The 23850-nt window shown below is 31.9% G+C and overlaps 1 protein-coding gene across 2 annotated transcripts; it reads left to right on the forward strand.

The window, feature by feature from the left end:
• Nucleotides 1-911: 911 nt before the first annotated feature.
• On the forward strand, nucleotides 912-23052 carry LOC132735917 (ubiquitin conjugation factor E4 A-like). 2 transcript variants are annotated; one of them, XM_060722952.1, is made up of 21 exons: nucleotides 912-1186; nucleotides 1768-1810; nucleotides 4392-4475; nucleotides 5847-5903; nucleotides 9748-9870; nucleotides 10376-10479; nucleotides 10748-10918; nucleotides 11569-11719; nucleotides 12770-12975; nucleotides 13590-13775; nucleotides 14314-14431; nucleotides 15139-15354; nucleotides 15761-16006; nucleotides 16437-16696; nucleotides 18836-18996; nucleotides 19464-19656; nucleotides 19968-20081; nucleotides 20554-20805; nucleotides 20998-21249; nucleotides 21753-21910; nucleotides 22377-23052. In XM_060722952.1, the coding sequence occupies exons 2-21, from the start codon at nucleotides 1789-1791 to the stop codon at nucleotides 22507-22509; spliced, it is 3207 nt and encodes a 1068-aa protein (XP_060578935.1). In that variant the 5' UTR covers nucleotides 912-1186; nucleotides 1768-1788; the 3' UTR covers nucleotides 22510-23052. The 2 variants fall into 2 exon arrangements, with proteins under 2 accessions (XP_060578935.1, XP_060578936.1); XM_060722953.1 differs by lacking the exons at nucleotides 912-1186; nucleotides 1768-1810 and adding an exon at nucleotides 3517-3565.
• The last annotated feature ends 798 nt before the right edge of the window (nucleotides 23053-23850 follow it).

Genomic DNA, 23850 nt, shown 5'->3' on the forward strand with positions numbered 1-23850 from the left:
TGAATAAAAGATCCATATCTATACTGGGGTCACAATGTTAAAGGTTACTTTCAAATGACCTCAATATTGTTAACAGTTTTTAACTGTCAAACTTCATAGGATGATCACTTATATTGTTTACATTGTATTTCCTTCATAAATTGGTACAATGAAAGATGGCTGTTTTACAGACGTCACAATTTTGTTTTGTTTATTCATTCAAGACTAACACTTTTTTGGCATATAATGCTCCGCCTAGCGGTACTCTTGTTTATTTTTTTCGACTGGTACAAATATTTCGTTATTTCTTTTTATTGCATACATGGTGATTTCATTGTGTTATTCTCGACAATTTTCTGGCATATTAATATCATATAATATCATAAATATTTTTGACAGGTTATATGGCCTTTATAAAAAGGTCTTTAGCAAATGTAACTTGAGACGCTAGTCCAGCTTTATATGGCAAACAACCGTTTATATACGGCCATATAGCCTGTTAAGAATCTTTATAATGAATTTACAATACAGCAAACTTATTTTTGAGGGAAAAAAGGGAAAAAATCTGCAGCCATGTATATAGTTGATATAAACGTCCCGATTGTCCAAACCAAAATTCACTATAGGACGCATTTATTCTGTTTACTTTCAGATGCCGTACTGATCGACTTTTTAAAAGTACACTGTATTACAATTGAACAGTTTACGCGATATTTTATTATATATATCATTCAAACCATGATGAAAATGAATGTGTGCGACAATTAAAGCTGTCTAAAAGTAAAATATCTTGTTATTAAGATTTTGTGCGGGAACATGATAGAGAAAATAAATATATAACCTACATATCGATCTTAATAATAAAAATATTAGTATATCGATTGATCCTGACTTAACCACTACGATTTAACTTGATATGTATTGGAAAATACCCAATAGGTTTGTATTAGCATACATGAAGTGTTTGTATTCAACTATATTCCGGGTCGATTTTATCTTTTAAAGACAAGCTCTATTTGTTTTCTGACACAAAGACAAAATTAAAATACGTGTTTAATACTTAATGAAGACTATTTTTGATTAAGAGTTATTATTTTGACAACAGAGCGGGTGATTTAAATGTAGGAAAGAGTGATTTATATAACAGATATTTGGAGTATTTTCTAATAGACAGAATGGATCACATGTTGGTTTAAAAGTGTTAATGGTAAGTGAAACTATTGATATATCTATAATATATCTATATGATATGTAATTAAACGGGAGTGTAGTCTCTAATACAATGTCTATATTGTACATGTATAAAAAAAATTGGTATTTAAACCAGACATATAAATACAATACTTAATTGTAATAGTATTATCAGAGGTTGCTTTGCTATAGATTCAAACACTCAGATTATCGTAAGCATAGAAAGAAAAAAGTCTCTAAAGTGATTCTTGCCGTGGTGGTGTGTATGTGCCGAATTGGACTCTATTGTGGATATTTAAATATTTTCATATGATGTTTTATAAAGAAAGAAGGCATAAAAGCAATAATAATTTTGACTGGTGTGCTTAGAGTATTTTGTACAGTTTTCGCCCTCAATAAATTCGTCCCTAGAAAATTAAAGTTCTTATTTATATATGAAGGTTTTCGACTTCAAACGGTTATTGAATAGCTAAGTTAAACGTAGTTAACACTATTACATTTAAATAGATATTCTTTCATCAGCCTGTATTTCTTCTTGTATATCTGTAAACAAATTGATTTAACTGAAATTAACATAACGCATCATTAATATTTCAGGTACTGTATGGTCATTAAACAATGGGTTCATCGGCCAGTAAAGGTAACTATTTTATCCAATATTTACGCTTGTTTATTGATAAATAACTCGTGCAGATGTTGAAAACATTAATCATTGTTAAAAAAGACTATATAAGGTCGCACAACCCTATGGGGATCAATACAATTCCAGCGGGCCAATGTTTATTTTAACCAACTTAACTATGCTATTAGCTGTAATTAATATATTGATTTAAATGAGAGCGAAATATATCAAAGTTATTTCAAAACTTCATTTTTGTCACAAATATACATTATGTGTTGTCACAATCATACTTTTTAACTTTATTTATAAGTTCTTTCATAAAGTTTCTTTCACACATTTACAATAAGATATACGGTTTATTAATTGCCCTTTCACGCAAGATCATTCGGCATTATGTATTACTGTAGAAGAGTATTCTATTTCTGAACCTAATTCTATATACTCTGACAGGTTGATCATTTAATATAAAAACAGTATATATAGATTGACATTAGCAATAGGCCAATATTTGGCTGGTGTATTTAAATAAGGAATAAACTAAGCTTGAAGCTAAAAGTCGTCCTCCATTATCTAAACTGATACATTATCTCAAAATAATGTTGTTTCTCAAATATTAAGGAAATTGGTAAGAATAGAAAAAACTTCTAAATACTTCGAACGGAAACGCACAACTGGTGTTAAATTGTATGATCTCATTTTAAAAAGAAAAATTTAAATTAGCTTAGAATGAAAACGAGATTAAAAGAAGTAGGTTAACAAAATAAATTTGTTATAACATGTGATCGTGGGTTAAGTCCCCGACGTTCATAACAAAAATATGATATTATATATGATATTATTCATACATGTACATGTATAGTTCAATATTATTGACAAGTCTATCCTCTGCCACTGTTTCATGTGATTTCAAAATTTAAATGAACTTAATTTATAACAATTATATGTATAATTACTTAATGCATATTAAATTAAGCAGAAATATATAAGCCTATTATTATCAATAGAAAAACCTTAACAAAGGCTCAAATTTGTGTATATTGAATAGAAATGTGTATAATTATCGAATATTTATGAATGTTAAATGGGAAATACAGTTTTTTTGTTTTTGTTGTTGTTGTTGTTGTTTTTAGCTGTATTTAATTTCCATTAACAATACAATACAAAGTAAAAGACAATACAATGTGGAAAACAATACAGTGCAATGCACTATGAAACACAACACCACACTACATAACACCACACTACATAACACCACACCATACAACACTACACGGCACTGCCCTACATTACACTTGTAAAGGTTCATTATAAAATGCAATGCGATTCACAACAATATGGTCTACGATACGATACGATATAACAATACAATACGATACAATAATACAATACGATACAATAATACGATACGATATAACAATACGATACGATACAATAATACGATACGATATAACAATACAATACGATACAAACCAATTAAAAATTACCCGGTATTATACACTACAATAATGAGCAAAACATTACAAAACAATGCACTTCAAGAAAAAGAGAATTCTTACTTTCCATAAAAAATATGACTGTATTGTAATATAGTTTGGATCAGAATCTAAGTTAATCTATTGTGTTAACTTAATTAATAATCATGTTTTATCTCTTATCAAATGTTTATTTGATTTTAAATAGAACATATCTCTCTATAAAAGATAAAGTAAGTTTATCAAATACAAGTACATTAGACATACATGTATTAAATAATGGACAAGGAAGTTTTCACAGGTACATCCTTCTGTATCATATAATTTTTATTATAATCTTTGAAGTGTCTATTATCAAAACTTTTATATTCTGAAGTGCTAAATGACATTTGCGTTTTCAAAATTGATTTTAACGTAAATAGATTTAACAAATGAAATCAATTTATTTTTGATATACCCGCAACCGGAAATACGTCAGTCTATACTATCGTAGGTTGCGACATGTTACTCAAGGGGGAATCCCTTTAGGTCGCCGTTTTTTTTTTCACCTTTAAGGTTCTTGTTACTGAGTATATGCAACAAGAGTAATTCTGGAGGTCTGGTTCTAAAATGCCAGTCTTATGTTACAGCTTTTCCCCTGCTGAAACCGAAAGTAATATTTAACCCTTGCCACTAGTATAAAGCCAAGCCAGGCTCTCTCCATTGTGTACACCGACCTTACTGATATTTGAGAGACCGAGGCTTTCTCTACACGGTTGACTGACAGACTTTAAATTTTCATCTTGGTATCCCTTAAGTTGGTAATAGAAAATACCTAAATGAAAGCGGGGCAAGTCCATTTAAGGAATTCAGCAGGTTACGGGTAAAACTTCCCACTAAACAGACATAGTGATCAATGAATAGTCTGGGACTATTTTGGTTTCTTACGTTATCATTTTGATGTAAACTGTGGCCATATCAGCCATTACATCAATACAGGCAAGCAAGGGTCAAAGAACGTTTAAAATAATGTAACATTCATCTGACTAAATTGAACGATTAATTATACATGTATTATTATTATATTTACACTGTCATATTTTTTGCTCCATAACAACACACCATAATTTTTCTTTATATTCAAAAAGAGCCGAAGACGGAGCCTGCTACACGCGGGTCACCGGTACGAGCCCGGAGGCAACAGGAAACACAAGCCAGCCCTACAGATAAACGTTAGTAGTAATTAATTAATACGACTTTATAATTAGCTGACGACGATTATACATTTCAGCATTTGTTTCTCTTGCAATCAGTCCGAATTAACCTATACAATGAAAACTGTACGAAACAGAATAAAATGTTCCGGGACAAAATATCACATTACAATAAAAAAAGACTTTTCCTTTTACATAAGTAGATCTACACACTTTTGATAAATCTAAAATAATTTGAATTTGCTCAAAAGAAAATATGAAGAAACGTATTTAATACATGTATTGGTATCCTAAAGAAAAACAAAAATTGATTCTGATTGCCTTCGATTCTGGTTGGCTACACACACCGTACTTCTGTAGTCCCCTGCTGAAAGTTTGAGAAGAAAGATTTGATGTATTTACTTTAACATTACTGGTTGGGGACCACCAAAACCGGACAACCACCAAACCCGGACGGCCCCGAAAATGCTTAATTTAGTATTTTCTTAGTTTGGTGGTTGTCAGTCACTTTTTTTATCAACAATTAGTGCACATTTCTTTTAAAATTCAGTAAATAAATTTATGTCAACCTCCGTAAATGGTAATATTTTAATGTCTATTTCAAGAATGTAGACGTTGAAATTCGGGGGTCAAGAAAGCAATGCCTGACCTCATATACCAGCTATAATCATTTACAGAGTGAATAATAGAATATCCAAAACTTCAGCATTTGTTGCTGACATATTGTATATTATGTTACAAATGAAAAATCAAAACACACAAGCTTTTATCTGAATTAAATCACATCATGTACATATCTGTCCGGACACATGGTACTGTAGTGTAGACAATTTAGGTAATTTTGATACCCTCCTTGTCAAGCCTCATATATAAGTGTCAATAAAATCAGAAATTAACAAACTAGTTTGTTAGTTAGGAGAAGAACCTAGCTGAACTGTGTCAAATTATTTGGTCTTTAGGTTAAAAATTATGAAATCTGTACGGAAAAATGTTTTAAAAGTGTCCGGTTGATGGTCTCTGACCAGTATATAAGCACCATTTCACATCTTCGTACCATAGTAATTTTTTGTCAAACTGATTAAATATGCTTTACGGTTATTTATACATGTATAATGTCTTTTGGATATCTACAAAAGTTGCATTATTATCTAAAGTACATTATTACGATAAGCAGAAGACCCATCGATTTAAAAATAAAAGTAGTCAGTAACATTTTTAGTTTTGGTTTATGATAACCCTTTTTATCTTATTTCACTTTTTTAAATAGTTTTTTCTCAATATTATTTTTCATTATACGTATTTTGTATCACTTTGTGAAAGGAAATTATTTTTTTATCATTCATTTTGATATGAGAGTCAAATCAATATATAATGAATTTATTTTTCCAGAAACATCTAAAGGCAAGTCGTCTCCAATCAAGACCCTCAATACACAATTTACAACTGGTAATTATTTTTTTTAAATATTTACCATTATCTTGTTATACCTCAAAATTAAGAATATATGATAATTGTCTACGATCTCTAGATAGCACCAAACAGTGTCACATGACCACAAAATCAATTATAAATAGTAAAACCATGCTTCTGTACGGCTGTTATCTACTTTTTAAACAAAATGTATCGCCAGTCGTGCATTATAATTTGTACATGTATCGTAACTAATTTTTGATTATTTTACATTGTGGGCTATAGTACATCCTTACTTATCTTGCTGGCCACCATCTCCATGTGTACACATTACTCGATAATATATCCAACTTATCACTGATAATAACAAGTAGAGATTTTGATGCTAAAGCATCAAGTCGCCGGATAGAAATATGATTGTATTATCATAAATAAAAGAAAATATCAGTTTAATGGTTCGAGTATAAAGAAAAGAGGAACAATAAGTTCAGTAATGTTTATTCATAAACACGTTTTCATGTACTTGCCACAATTACATCTTTCTTGCTATAAACTTTGTAAAAGAGTTTTATGCAATAAATTTATATATGTTATGTTATAATAAAACATCATATTTGAAGCAAACTTGCTTAGCAATTTTGTCAAGAAACTGTTATCATTATTAAATAAGCAAGTACTGTTTGGCAATATTTACCCGAGACTCAATAATTTTCGGGAGCTGTTTCGTTAGCTTACATAATTTATTATGAATAATGTTAACGATTTTTTTGTAAGTATAATTACATGTATAATTATATCAATTAATACTGCTCGATGGCCTAGTGGTAAGTATGACGAAGTTGTAACCTACATATGTAGTAGGCGCAAGTTCGAATCTTGGACAAATCCTGTGTGTAGTTTTCATAAATTGATTTTTATTATATCTTTCAACTTTATGAAACATAAGTTGATAAATGGTGTGTTTCATTTCTAGCACTTTTTTATTTCATAATTTTGATAAATCGTCAAGTTTTGCAAAATGCAAAAAGTATTATAAAAGAAAACATAAAAAATCACTTTATCGAACCTACAGTAACTATAAATCTAACACCTTGTCATCGAGGCTTGTAAAGCAAGTGATATGATTATAAATCTACTTGTAATTCTACTTTATACATATACCGTTGTACCATACATTTGAACTCCGTATGGTTTTCTTCAGAATCCGATAATTACCGTCAAATTATTACCGATCATTGAATATTTGCAAAGTGACTTTGAAAATATATATGCTTAATTATTGCATAAAACAATGTAATTCTACTGTAAAAGTGGTGTCTGCATAAAACAATTATTCTTATGCACTATCGAAAAAATATATTATTTAGCTGAAATCAATATTCATGTCGTTACATACGATATAGTTAACGTTTAATTGCCTTTCAGTGCGAGTTTTCTCTGTGTATCCAATACGATTCCGGCCCTACTGTCATGCCGAGATTTTTCATACAAAATTACTTTGATTTGCACTTTTATCAGCTGCCAACCATTCACAAGTTACCTGTATGTCTGTCTTATCAGCCATTTGTTACTATTAATAGATTTTATAACAATAACATACAACGTGTAGTCACGTGATTCTGGGAGAAGCTGTTTATAATAAATAAGATAAAAAAATAGAATAGGTCTCATAACATACAAACAACCAGATAATTTAAAAGTGTCATTTCAAATATCATGCATGATTTATTTATCATAAAATAGCAACGCTTGACACTTTGAAAAAAAGGAAAAACATCCCTAAATTCAATGACTTATCCATAGGGATACGTCATTAATTCATTTTATAAAAATTGTAATGTTGCTTTTTACGATGTCAATATTTGAATATTTCATTTCATTGAGCAACATTATTGTATGTTTGAATTTTTGAGATTACTGAAAACAATTGTAGTCTTTAATTGTTCAGTAATTGTTATGCTTTTATTTACAGAAATTAATGCCTTCTCCTACCATAGGTATAATATTAAACTGTTACAAATGTAGTCGCCGGTTTCTACCGGCGACTAATAAGAAAAGGCTCGGGGTATAGCTTCTTTCAATCTCATTTTTTATCAAGATTATTCTAGGCGAGCAATATAAAAATAGTTTTTTTAAGGTTTTTTGCAGGCAATCCACCCTGTATCAAAATCATTAAAGACGGTTAAAATTTCGACTCTAGCTCAAAATTACCTCCTCTTGTGGGGAAAATATATCTATCTTATAATTTACTAGAACAATTTCAATCAACACAGCATAAGTTAAAGATTAAAGTAGAAACGTTAATGTTATTTTGACAATTTTCTGTTCCACAAGTCTTTCAGTGAGTCTATCATTGTCATCAAGATAATGATTACCTGGATACATACCTCACAAATACGGATAAATACGGTGTTCTGTTTGGGCTAATTAAAATGTCACAGGTTGTCATTGGAGATTTTGACTAAATCTCTTATGTCGACTTTTTAATTTCAAAAAGCAAGATCGGAATACAAACACAGCGACATTGGGCATTTAATTTGTGGCATGTTAAGCCTCAATCTATATTCTTAATCAACCCTGTTCGACCCTTGTGAGTATATATACCTTAATAAACCTTGTCTTTCGGATATCTTCAGATATTATGATCAATGGGTCAATGGCACTGCACGTGCTGCAAAAGACATTTAGTAAAAATATCGGCAATCTACAGGCGACATTTCAATCGACCCAAACATGCATTAGTCTAAAATAATCTCGTCATACATTGATTATCTTGACACTAGCATGTTTGTTATACGTATATATCAGTCAGCGTGAAGTAACCATTTTCATTCGTCCAGGTGGTCCAAGCATTTTTTGTAAGAATATTAAATTGCAAAGTTATTACACACTAATGCAATCTGAAAACGTTTTCCTTTTAATTGAAAACTGTTTAGTCGTCTGGATAAATCAGCTACTCCATAACTTTCAAAGGAACTCCACTGTGGTCCAAAAGCCTTACACGTAAAATTTGAATTTTCTACAAAGATCAGCTGGGGCATAACACTCAAAACAGAAAGATATGCGAAAGATTATTAAGAAAGATACAAAGAAATATATTGAAAATCGTTTATAGCTATTCTTAGTCCGATTTTAGGGAAAAGCGTTGAAACGCTTTTCAATTCTGGGCCATTTTCACAATTAGCAAAATATATTCTGGTGAAGTGGACTAAACGAATTATCCTAAACTTTTCACTCAAGTTATTTGTCTAGCCACACATCAAATGAAACATTAATCTCGAAAATTGATTTCGGGTCCCGGAATGTCCAAAAACATAAGTGGAATTCCTTTAATAACTGAAGTCATGAACGCCGCTTTAAAGAAAAAAGATAAAGGTTTAAGCTAAACCGATCCTTCACTCAACTTCTTAATGATATCTGTAAAAGCTTATTGTTTATTTCCCAGAATTTCGTAATGTCAAACGTACATATATATATAGCACTAATTTAGACTGAAACCAAAGTTATAAATTATATGAAGTTTTGGCATCCACACATTAACTAATAATTAAGATTTTTACGATGTGATAACAAAGAGCTATTGGTAATAATTATTTCATCATATTGGAATACATGTATATCAGTTACTAATAGCTCTAAGTATGTTATTACAGTACAAAAATCTGTCTAAATATTATCACTGACAGACTGTAGATTTATCTGGTTATGGAAGGGGGAGGTGGACGGCATCAGGTAATGTAAGGTGCTGTTCAATTAACTGGTGTATGACTGAGGAGTAACACAAAAACACAAAACATGTTCAGTTTCACTTATTATTTACAATAATTTACTTTATATACCAACGATAAAGCATTAAATTATTTACATTTGTCTCTGTTAGGTGTAACTGGTACTCCAAAGAGAAATGATAATTATGTTATATTATACCGAGATAAGAGTCTTCAACAATTGCCGACCACGACGACCAATACTTTGATAGAAAATGTGTTCCTTATATCCGCCGGTATGTACAAAATTTAATTATCTATTTACCAACCGACAGATATAAACCTTTGCCACCAGTATAGAGCCAGGCCAGCCTGCACATGGCTTGCAGTTTTTGTGAAGTCTGATCAGCTTCTGTCCTGTTGCCTCACCAACTTAAAATTTCCATCTTTGTTTATCCAGAAAATTGATAATAGACAGTTCCAATAAAATCTAAGCTTGACAAATACATTTAGAAAAATCAGCAGGTTTCAAAAACGGTTATTATTTGAACAGCACTATCGGCTATTGAAATGCCTGGAGGATCTTTTTCAAAATACAAATTTTACAAAAATTCTTCTGTCTTATTCTTTATATATTTGATAAGCATTTGCAGACAATTACGTGTATTAATCGGCTTGTTGAATGATATATGTTTAAATGAACTGAGATTCCAACATGAGAGAAAATATATCAAAATGCATTTTTTACAATGATCAGATATTTTATATCTAATTAGTGGAAAATTGTATTCTGTGTATTAGGGGCGGCTGTCGGAGAAGAGTTACCGGAACATTGTGTATATGTCCCTGAAACTGCCAAAAAAGCCGAGAAACAACCGCTTCTAAGCAACAACAATTTGGAAGAAGTAAGTATTTGTTCATGTCCTTCGCTTAAAAAAATAGAAAACTTACGTTCATGAATTGCTTATATAATTATAGTTTCATGTAAAATGATATATATTGTCTGACGTTGAAAAAAAAGAGAAAAAGGTCAATCAGTGAACATGCACAGCCAAAGTATGATTAAACTGTACAGGTTTTATTTAATTTATCTATGTAATAACATCTACAATTGAAAAGAACTGTAAGTAGTCATTCATTAACGGTGTTTCCTTTCCATGTGTATATTTTAAGGCTGTATTTGAACGGTTAATGTTGGACAATCCTAGCAGCGTTACTGTGATGTCTGTCACTAACAGGTCAAAATGGAAAACTTCTATAGGAGGACCTTGTGATGAGAAAAACGTGCTCAAATATTTATTCCAATGTTTTATTAGATGGAAAAGGTGCAAAGAGGATAATCAGGTACTTTTCCGTACTGTTTGTAAATGCTATATGCATAATTAAATAATATGCCCTTCTTGCGTGATTTACGTTTACATTCGTCTCTGGAAAGCAGTACGGGCGACTTACCCCAGAACACTGTTAGAAATATGATTCTCTGTTTTGGATATTGCAACAGGTAAAGAAATAAGTACTTTGCAAGAGGAACACATTTGCAACATTACATGTATATCCTGAGTTTCTGTCCGTAATAGGTATTGGAATGAACTTGCAACCGTTGGTTTTATTGTCACACTAAGTTTCCATTGGACTAATGCTAGTCAATGAGTTAACAAATACATCGTTTCTTTCTTGTTTGGCGCTGGTGGAAAGACATGATGACATAACGAGAAAACGTTTACAAGGCGACTTACGCCAGCGCCTGGTTTATACCGCATTGTCGTGCCATGTTTATACTGCATTGTCGTGTCATGTTTATACCGCATTGTCGTGCCATGTTTATACCGCATTGTCGTGCCATGTTTATACCGCATTGTCGTGTCATGTTTATACCGCATTGTCGTGCCATGTTTATACCGCATTGTCGATAAAGCGCCTTGTGCAGAATTAAACATAATAAAAATGACATTACAGAAATTTAAGTTTTAATGCACTACAGCATTTATTTTCAGTATGCAACCCTAACTGAAGAGATGACTAAATGTGAAGATGCAATATTTGAAAACACGAGGACGTGTCTTAGACAACCAGAATTATTTATAGGACACGTGATGCATATAGAGTTTATTGATCTGTGTGTTGACAACAAGGAACTTCTACTTGGTTTGTTTATAGATGTTGTTCTTGCAATTATCTTAATAACATCTCCAATATATCTGATACTTTATCTGTGATGGCAAAACCTTATACTATCAATTCATGAATTATTCATTTAAAATACCTTATCTGTGATCACTGCTGATTTGGTGCATTAATTTTGTATGAAAGAATTAAACTGGGAACGACGGCTTTAAATTATAACAAACGAATAAATGTATCTGGTATTGTGATATATTCTATTTTCACGAAACATGGATTTTTTCCTTCTTTGTTTCCAATTATCGTATTTAATTTTACAATTTAGGCATTCCATATGTAAATGTGGATATGCATATCTAAATTTAGCAAATTGATAAAAATTCAATCTATATTTTATATCCAATTTATTGCTTGATTGTGCTTATCAGACACAATTAGATTAAACTATTGTGCAGTTAAATAAACATTTCTACGGCCAGGAAAATGAATGAGCTCTTGTGTACAGAACATTTTAAAGAAAACCCAGTAACGTAAACTCAGTAATTTCATGAAAGATTTTCGTATGTGTGATTCAATAATGACTTCAAATTTTAAAGGTGCATGCCTTCATGATGAATCGAAATAATACAGAAAAAATAAACTTAAGAAAAATGTACTAAGATTTTAAGAAAAGTACAATGATTCAGATTCAAGTAATAATTTACATGTTATGTGCGATTCATTTGCAGTATTTAACACCATATTGCTACTGCGAGACTTTAGCACTAAGGGCTATTTTTACATAATTTGACCTCTTTTTGGTAATGTTTGTGGATTGTCCGTGTAGTTTGTAGTGTGTAAATTACTTTCTTTGCTCACTTTACAATATTTAGTTTTAAATACTTTTTCAAAATGTTCACGAAAATAATGATGAATCTGGTGGTATGCTGCTTTAACTCAAATCAAGAATTTATATTTTTGGAAAGATGTACGTTATTCGATCGAAATTTTAAAAAGGGCAAATCTAGTTTGTTTATAAACATTACTATTCGTATACAGATAAATACCTTATCATATATGTTTTTTTTATTTCAGACAAGAATAGTATTATATATGAATTTTTGCTGAAGTTGTACGCGACTCTCGAGACAGATCAAGGCTGTTTGATGGATTGTTTCTCTCCAGTTTTAAAACATATAAGACAACATTTTCAGACAGAACTGAAGCTAATGAACTCATCTGAGGTCTCACAATATATGCTAGTTCTGAAAGTTTTCACACTTAAACCATCTGTGGCACAAGTAAGAATGTTGTCTGTATCATGTTATTTGACTATACAGTTTGGTTGCAAAATTAGTTAAGAATGTTGTTAGACAAAACGGCCATTTGAGATGTACTAATGTTGAGACACAATCACGGCATTAAAGAGCATTAGTTCTATCTCCTCCATAAGTTTAAAATCTGAGGATGTAACTCAATTTTAGATGCTAAAGAGCGCCCTCATCATTATCAGCTAACACAAGTATGATATGTGTGAACTGGACATTCTGTTTTACAAAATGCACGTGTACATGCTGGCTGTATGGAATTTCCACCACAATCTTATAATTTGATTATGACATTGACTCCTGCTACATGTTTTTTTAAGTCTGTTGAACAAAACATGTTTATATTTCCGTTGTTTTAAATAGGGTATAATCAATTATGTATGTATATAAAAATGTATGTAATGTATATAAAAATGTTTATGCAATGTATATGAAAGAATGTTATGTAATTTACAATGTTTATCAAAATGTGTATGTACGCTATGTAAAAATATGTATATAAAAGTATGTGTGTAATGTATATAAAAGAATATATGTAAATAAAAGTAGGTGTGTAATGTATATAAAAGAATATATGTATTGAACAGATGTTTATGGACTTTAATTCACCGACGGATTGGGACGTGGCGATATGTTATGAAGCAACTCTGATTGGCTCAATACTTAATATGAACCCTTGTCCAAGAACTAATAAAGGGCCATACGAATTTTTCAACAGTCCCCTAGATATTTCGGGGCAAGAGATAAATACAACACTTGTCTTTATTTGGCAGGTAGGTAAAAATGCATTAGTATACAGGTAGAAGTTGCAAAAAGCCTAACTTCTTACTGGACGTGTTCACGGATTAACCCGTTTAAAACTCAATATTAGATATAATAGAAATACATAAAACAAGTCATGTGTTAATCATAGCGTTCAGCTATATACTATATAGTAGGTGCTACTGATCATGTGACATGTAGAAACATTAAAGTGAATTGGTCTATAACAGAAGATCTGTAGTATGTAGGTTTTATTTAGTACCATGCGTAAAAACAAATCACGAAAGAATTATAAATGGGGTTGTTTATACATGATCTGATATGACATATCAATATATATCAGATAGCAGAAAATATTATCATTCATCATATATTATGTTCATACTTTAGTACTCTGTTAATATTTTCTTTTCAAAAATATTGCATAAGCATATCCAAATGATTTTGATTTTTTATCAATATTTGAAATACTAAATGGAAAATATGCCCGTTGTAGACCAATCCACTTTAAGATATGCGCTGTTATGTGGTACATGTATTGTATTTCAGCGTTTGCGGGATATTTGCAGTGATCTCAACAGTGTGTTAATGGCAATTGTTCGTTTATCAGAGGACCTCAGACACATGGTGCTTACCTGGTTTGGTAAATGTTTGCAGGCAAACAGAGGTATGCTCTTGTTATGACAGTCGGAACATCCTCGGCTATTGTCCGAAGACCGGCGGAATTGCCGAAAAATTGCGATTGTATTTTTCCAAATGTATTTTTGTTTTGAGTTTTAAGTCACATTAACAATATTTTGACCATGTCGTCTCTACGGATATAGAATTATTTCTCAAAATAATACATATAATATAAAACGAGTCAGTTTTAACTTTTAACCGATTTTTTTTCCAAATGTATTTTGTAGAGTTTTGAGTCACATTAGCAATATTGAGATCATTTTGTCACTAAGGATATACAAATGAAATAATATTTCTCAAAATAATACACATTATATAAACTACTAATAGTCAGTTTTTAAGCGTCCATTCTCTCAAATTTGACAGAAATGCAATTTAGAACACAAAAATACTTAAAATATACGATTTGAAACGTTTGCAAGAATGGGTAACATCCGTATAATTAGTTGTTCAACAAACGATAACAAAGTGCATGTAAATGCGTATGCATGAACAAAATATGTTCGTGAAATACATTTAGATATTTCATTTTTATGATGTAATATTGTGAATTCAGGGTATAAATTAAAATGATATATTATACTCATATTGATTATCGACCTTAAAAATACTGAAAATGAATTAAGAAGTTCAGCAAAGATAACATGTATGTTTGTAATCGCCTAATCTAATTGTGTACATTTTTGACTTTAGCTAAACCAGATTTGTGGTCGGCTCACGAAGTAGAAGTTTTTAATTCTGAGTATTGTTCGGATGGCTTTTGTCTCAATCTATGCCATGTACTTTTACACATGTGTCAGCCATTTTGTGAAGCAAAGAGTCACAGACTCTTGAAAGTTAAACCATCATACTGCAGGGCTGCTCCTAAATCAGATGATGAAAGAAAAACTATGTGGGTTCATGCAAGAGGTGAGTTTTATACAACATAAAATACAATTTGATAAAAGTCAGAATTTACCTTCTATTCTAATTTAATCAAATCTCCATTATGATACATTTTAAACTTAGCATACCTTTATAATTTATCTTCTTTAAGTTTACTGTTTTGTTATTATTTTCAATTAGGTACTTGGCTATGTGTTCTTTTCATGATATAATCAAATTCATTGTATTCTGCATATATATATCTACGTACATAGATATGCATCTATATTTTGTCCTTTATTCGGTAATTTAACGTGCCGTTTACATGTATATAAACTTAATATTTCCATTGTTCACTTGACAAAATTTTACATTTTTTTTTAAATACATTTTCAAATTTTAAGCATAAATCTGGAAGCATGCTGCTATTACCATGTAAGATGTTTTACAGGACTGGATAAAGAACCTACATTTGTGCCTTATAGTGAAGATAAAGAGTTACCCAAAGAAGAGACCTACTCCTTCATTGCCGAGTGTTTCTTTTTAACACACCAAGCATTACATATAGGATACAACATCATTTTTAAGATGTTGAAATTAAATTCTGGTATAGCAAGAATGCGAAAACTTTATGAAGCAATCAAAAATGTTTACCCGAAACGTGTGATTGAGTTGGTGAAACAACAACTTAATAGAGGTATTGTTACATGTCAGTTATTAGATTACTGAATATACAATTGTTAACCAGAATAAAGAACAACCAATTGTTTCTGCATATATGCTGATGTTTCTATATTCAAAATTTTACCATTTCATGATAAATGTTGAATACTGCTTAAGCCGGTGCTGGGGGGGGGGGCGTGGAAGGTAGCTTGCACTTTCCAGCACCATTCGTCAATAGCCTCAATCAAACAGAGCTGCAACATTTTCAGTTTTATCGTTTTGGGCATTCTTTAAGGATTAATTTTGTCTTTAGTTTAATAAACTTTTACAATGCCTTTGATAGTTTCGTTATTTTATGTTGAATACATTGTGATTACAATTTAAATCCTAGCTCTCAAATCGTTTACAGCATTAGGATCTAAGTATTTGAATTACATGATGATTACATTTATTTGATTCTTCAGAAATTTGTTGGTACCTGAATATCAAAGCAGCTATTACAGAGTACCATCTTACCAAAATGTGCCTTAACTTTCACATCGCCACAGCATCATGGCTGGTCCAAGTTGCCACGTGCGATAACGTCACAGAGTTCAAGCCGGTGACACTTCCGTTAGATAACAATGTGCCAAAATCGTTGTCATACCTACCACACTATATACTGACAAATCTGACCCAGTTTGTCACTCCGCTGGATATATTCCAGAGTCTGGAACTGTTAACAGTAAGATACTTCATTATTTTATTTATGTAATATACGAGGGAAAGTCAGAAAATATCCGGACTTTTGACTCGTTCTCGAAAACCATTCATCATTTTAAAAAAAATCTTTCTACCCTTTTTCAAAATATACTCCACCTACGTCTACGCACTTTTGCCATCTTCGTGGGAGCTTTTGTATTGAACCATGACGAAGACCTATGTTTTAGGTACTGTGTAACAGCAGATATCAAATCCGCCCTGGTCTTATATTTCTTTCCAGCAAGCAATTTTTTTCAGTTGGAAACAAATAAAAGTCACAGGGGGCGAGGTCTGGGCTATTGAGGGTGAGACAACAATTGCCATTTGTAAGAGTTGATAACCTCCACTGTAGCTTCGGCGATATGGGAGGGGGCGTCATCGTGAAGAAGGAGGACATTTTTCTGTGCTAACCTGGGACGCATTTCCTTCAGCTTTTCTTTGAGATTTTCAGAATTACTTCAGAATAGTACTTGGCGGTGACAGTTTGACCTTAGTAAGTATCCTTTCTCGTGAATCCCAAAATGCAACAAGCATGACTTTGCCAGCCGAAGGAGACAGCTTAAACTTTGTAGGAGATGGGGAACCAGTTCGTTTCCACTGCTTTGACTGAGCTTTTGTCTCAGGTTCGGAATAATGAACCCACATCTCATCTCCAGTGATAATGCGGTTCACAAACTTATCTCCTTCACGACTAAAACGACTTAAATGTTCTTTTGCATTGGTTACTCTGGTTGCCTTTTGATCTGAGGACAGCTGTCTTGGCACCCACCTGGCAATTACTTTGCTCATGCCTAGGTGTTCGTGCAAAATCTTGTTTGCCGATTCCTTACTGATGCTAAACGTGTTGGCTAGCTCCTCCAAAGTTACTCGACGATTTCTGTTGACAAAAGCTTTATTATTTGCTACCATTGTTGGGGTTTAACGCCTCAGCTGGCCGCCCAGTCCTAGGCCTGTCACAAACACTTGTTCTGCCTTCACGAAACCGAGAAACCCAGTTGTAGAAGGTTTAACGTGGTACACATTTATCAGAAAATCTTTTTAAGCCTCTGAAAGATGTGGCAGGGCTTTTCACCTTCTGCAACCAGAAACTTTATTACAAAGCGTTGTACCTCTAACAAAGAGTCCATGATAGACGAAACACCTATCATATATCAGAGGGCAAAATACTGTGTATACACAACTATCATTGAAAATAAACTGACCACGTTATTGGCGAATGAATGTAGTTTTCACCAATATAATAATGTGTGTATATAGTTGCACGTGGAAAGAGAGGAACAAGAAAAGTCCGGATATTTTCTGATCATCCCTCGTACAATATGTGTAGCCGATTTGAATTTAAGACAATCAGAACCACATGATCTATTCTTTAGAATTTTGCAATCAAAACAAAATGATTCATTGTTAATGTTCTCTTTGAGAAAGGATTCAAATTATATATATGTTTGAAAACTGTGTATTTGCATAAAACGAAATATCTGTTTTTTTTGTGATGCAGATGTGTTTAACATTTTCAAATTTTTCAAATATTTTTTTATAGTTATTTATAATGTTTAAGTGATATTGAAAACTTTTTCAATTTCTTTTCCTAATGTTGTTTTCCATTTTTTTCCCTGCAAGCCTTATTGATTGTTACAATTTGAAAAAAATAACGACGTTTTGTAAAGAAATGGCATCATTAATCTGTATATTATACATATATAATATGGGATACTAATCTAAAATGATCCAACTAATTCTTTTTACCAAGCGATTCTGATTGGCTACACTTACTGTATTTGATATTGAAACTCAAATTATGTTTCAATTTGATATCATTGTAATATTACTATATGTATGTAAAAATTGATTGAATCATTTAATGAAATACACTTTGCCAGATTTGTAACAAGAACCTCTATAGATAATCTAGCTATGTTTTTTATTCATTACAATGTGATAAAGGTGTTATACTCTTATCAAAAAATAACTCGGTGGTTTGATTAGATAGCATGCTGTACCTGATTATACAATAATTGACTAGTGAGCCATTGAATATTATGTGATATTCACCGGTAAATGTCATATTTACCGAGGCGATGGCAAAGATGTACCTAACTTCCAATGATATTCTATTTTCAAGTCTAACGTGGAGTCATTAGAACATTACATCACGGTGATTCTGGTGTTTATGGGACGTGCAGATAGATTGGTTAGTTCAGATGTTCGGGCCCAGTTAGCTGAAGCCCTAGAAATCATCGTACCTTCAATTAAAGACGACGGTACGTGGACAGAATCTGCCAGGTAACATTCTTATCTGTCCTTGTCGAGTTTGTGTTTTAAATTTTTATCATACGGTATGTACAGTCGGTGATAGAGAACGTTTTCGCATGACGTCTTTATTAAAAATAAATATCTTTTAAGCTTAAATGGTATATTTAGAAAATTATCGAAGACATTATAATTATACATGTCCTACAATGTAAAATTTCACAAATTGTTTTTGTCTGAATCTTAAATATTAAAGATCTAGAGACACTTGCAAAAAATCGTATAAGGAAGTAACTTTTAAAGATTTCCATTCAATGGTGATTATAAGGACAACTATATTAATAAATCATGTAGAACTGTATTTTAAACTCTTTGTAAACTGGTTTTTGTCTTCTGCCAGAATATTTGGATGCTATTAATACGTGCGTACGAGCACTATAATAATGTAATTTGAGTTTTATTTAGCAATTAATGTCTTAAATGATATGGGTTTTCTTCAGTGGCAACCCAGAGAAACTGTTTAGGGAACACCCGCTTATTGAACACCTTGGTGAAACATTATTGTCGGTGTTTGTCAGTATTGAGATGACAGGTCAAAATGTAGACGACGAGAAAAAGTTCAACTATCGTAAATCTATGCACAAGATATTGCAATATATCTGGAAAATACCTCTACACAAGAATGCCATTAAGGTGGACATTACATTTATTTGATTTACTGTGAATACTATTATAATATTGATCACGTCTGTGTTTCTTTATATATTTTTGTTCATTACATGAGGTAAACTAAGTTTAAAGTGTTCAATAAAAACACATCATAATTTTTATTATTGGCACATAACGTTTGTTTGCTTTTCTGTCATTTACATTTTCCGTCGTATTTTTGTAATAAATGGAAAAAAATCTTATAGAGAAAACAAGAGAAGTTTTACTAAGACTTCACTCGATTGAAACGTCATTGTATTTCATTACTATTTTCTAAGATGTTTTTGTTTATTTAGCAACTGTCAGAGAACGCAATGTCCACCATTGACAACCCAGAACCTCCGTTGTTTTTACGCTTCATAAACTTACTGATCAATGATGCAATATTTCTGTTGGACGAGGCACTTGATGTAAGTAAAACCAATTTTGTTAATATTGAAAAACATTATCCCACTCGAACCTAGAGTGATTAGAGTGATTTCCCTTTTTCAAGCTCAGTCTGACAGTTCCTGAAATAAGAATTATAGCACAATTTTTGTAGTTTGATATTGAAATCTTTAAACCATAGATTGGCCTGTTCTAAATTCAAAGCAGGAAATATAAATTTCACAAATTAAGGATTAAATGCTTAAATATGGAAATGAATCCAGAATGCAAACAACGAAAAATATTGAATGTTGAAGCCATATGGCATTAAATTTCTGTAAAGTATTACATTTTTCTTTAGCAATGATTTGATCAAACTTTACGCTGTCTAGATATAGAACACAATAAAGGAAAGAAATAGTGTACTAAGGAGAACATTGCTAGTAATCATGCATTTAAAAAGAAATAAGAAATGTACATTATTTTCAAATGTATGTTATTTTTTGTTGTACATAGCATATGAAGCGAATTCGTACAGAAGAACTAGAGAGGGACAGTGGTAAATGGACCAAGTTAACAGCAGAGCAATTCCGTGACAAGGAAACTGGCCTTAGACAACTTGGTATGATGGGACACTACAGGAACATTATGGCAAATCATACGATATATACGTTAGAAATTCTCACCAGAGAAATTAGAGGCATTTTTTGTCATCCAGTGATGGTCGATAGAATTGCCGGCATGTTAAATTACTTTATGGAACATCTTGTGAGCACTTTTTCACATATTTAGTTCTCTTATGTAAGATTCAACTGATTGCAACTATGTTATTATTGTTATGACAACCAATTGCCAGACACTCTTTGTGTCGCTGAATTTATTTTTTATAAAAGTGATGATTTTCATTGACTGCTGCCGTGTACTTATTAATGATTGCTTCTATGTTTTAAAATGTTCCAGGTCGGTCCAAAGCAACGTGATTACAAGGTGAAGGACAGAAAAGAGTACGAGTTTAAACCGGAGCAGATTGTGTCTGATATTGCTCACATCTACGTGTATCTTGGTCGTGATGAAAACTTCTGCAAAGCTGTGCTAGGCGAATCAAGATCGTTCTCACACAATCTCTTACCGCAAGCAGTATCTGTTCTCTCTAAAATAGGTGTTTCACAGGACTTTATTGCCAAGTTTGAAGATTTATCAGTCAAACTGAAGGTATCTTTTTCTTGAAATACCCAAAATGTAATACCATTTTTATTTGTTTTGAAGTTGGGATAAAAAAAAATTATATTCCATCGAACATGAACATTAAATTTCATATCAGAATAAATGCACTGCATGCGCCTTTATCTTTTAAAGTGACACTCCTGAGATTTTGTTTTTGACCATTTACTTGTGTGCAAAAATTGATGTCATCTGCTTCAAAATTATTCAAATTTGAAATTGAAAATCGTTGCAACGCTTTTCATTCAAATTGGTTTTAGGGTAGAGATAAGATACAATTTTAATTCTTTTAATAGTACAATGAATACTCATAATTTTCTTTTGTTACTCTTTCTGTTTTAAGTACCACAGTTGATCTATGTACGAAATGCAACTTTCATTGTTTTAGGCTTTTAAACCTCAGAGGAGTTCCTTCAACTTTCCTTTATCTCGTAAAATTTATTATATCTGTAATAATACGTTTAATATAAATCATTAATTGTTATTTTGCTAAGTCGCTGGAAGTGGACCAAAAACGTGAAGAAGAGATGGTAACTGATGCACCTGAGGAGTATCTGGATCCGATCATGGGGACATTGATGCTTGATCCAGTTCGACTCCCAACTTCTAGCACAAACATAGACAGGGCCATTCTCGCTAGGCATCTTCTAAGGTAATAATTTGCTTTGATTTCAACAAAATTTTAACATATATATTTCTAAGGAAGTCGGTATTGCGTGAAAAGTTTATTGTTTGGTTTATTTACACTTACACAGTAAAGATTATTTAGCGGCATTTCAGCTTTACTGGTGAAGGAGAAAAACGGACACCTGAGTAGATCCGCCGACGCTCCGAAAGCTAACTGGATGGCTTTCTCACATAAAAGAATCTAAATTTCCCTGGCGAGATTCGAATCCACAACGAGGGCCAAGTGGTTTGAAATCAACAACAATTTACTTTAACCACTTGGTTACTATGTAGTTTAAGAAACTGATTAAAGTTATTCCATATAAGTTGCTTGTATTTTGATATGGAAATCCGTTATACTTTAAATGAACTATTCCTGATTCAAAGCAGACATGTTCATTAAAAAAATTCAGCAGGTTAACTTAAAGTTTTATTTTGTATATCTTCAACAGTGACCAGAGAGACCCGTTTACAAACCTACCACTGTCTATGGAAATGGTAACACCCAATACAGAATTACGGGAGAAAATAGAAGAATGGAAGCGTTCCAAACTTCAGGGAGAAAAATCTTCATCAGATTCCTGATCAATTTTACATTAATAAATCTAGAAGGGATATCAAAGTGTACATGAATAATCTCGATGGCAATTTAAAATTTATTTACAAACGCGCCGAATTTGTATGTATCAAAATGCATCGTTTGTGAAGTAAAATAACAAACAGGTGAAACTGTATGGTTAAATTAGTGACAAAAGTACTAGTTAAATCGCATGCATAATTGAATATGAAACAACCCCACACCCAAACCCTACCCACCACCAAGTAGAATTGCATGAATAATTGTATTATTTGTCTACCAGTGACAAAATTAATCAGTAAAATTGCATGTATGTTACTGAATAAGTGAGAAATAAAGAATTCATTGTGCATTTACATGTAGTAAGAAAAGAAGCCGTTAAAAGTAATTGAAGAAATCAGTGCTGGTCATTGATAAATTTTATGAAAATTGTAACCTACAAATATCTTATCTATTCTTATACAACAGAAAGGTGTGCCATTTGAAACTGTGATAAAATACCCATTTAATATTTATATTTTATTTTAATTAATAAACTTGCAAACATTTTATATCTTTGTTATTTCTGTTCACAAGTTCATTAAATAAATTCAAACATATGTTCAAAAACATATAGTAACCTTCCTCACCTTACCAATATGATTAAATTGTAGTAATAAACTGATCGGTATGGGCAATGAACTGTTTGGTTTGGCATTGAACTTTTTAGTTTGAGCAATGAACTGCTTGGTTTAAGTAATGAAATACTTGATTTGGGCAATGAACTGCTTGGTTTGGGTCATGAACTGCTGGGTTTGGGTAATGAACTGCTTGGTTTTGGTTATGGACTGCTTGGTTTGGGTAATAAACTGCTTGGTTTGGGTAATGAACTGCTTGCTTTCGGCAATGAACTACTTGGTTTGGGTAATGAACTGCTTGGTTTGGGTAATGAACTGCTTGGTTTCGGCAATGAACTACTTGGTTTGGGTAATAAACTGCTTGGTTTCGACAATGAACTGCTTGGTTTTGTTAATAAACCGCTTGGTTCGGATAATAAACTGCTTAATTTGGGCTACTTCGTGTAAATAAAATTTTATGTTATGTTCTTTTTTAAGATAAGGAAACGCTATGTAAATGGCGGCTGCACAATGAGATTAATAATTATTATAATACTGTGAACATTTTTTGCGATATCTTAATATTCGCTGTTATCGCCGAATCTATGGGATTCCATAAACGTCACAGTCTTCTGTTTACTGTAAACTGCAGACGATGTTTTTGTTTATGTTTGGTTCCATACAGATCAAAGTTATGTTAGCCAGATCATAGTTATGTTAGCCAGATCAAAGTTATGTTAGCCAGATTAAAGT

This window comes from Ruditapes philippinarum, unplaced genomic scaffold (assembly GCF_026571515.1).
Source record: "Ruditapes philippinarum isolate M1 unplaced genomic scaffold, ASM2657151v2 ctg2298_1_1_1_1, whole genome shotgun sequence".
NCBI lineage: Eukaryota > Metazoa > Mollusca > Bivalvia > Venerida > Veneridae > Ruditapes > Ruditapes philippinarum.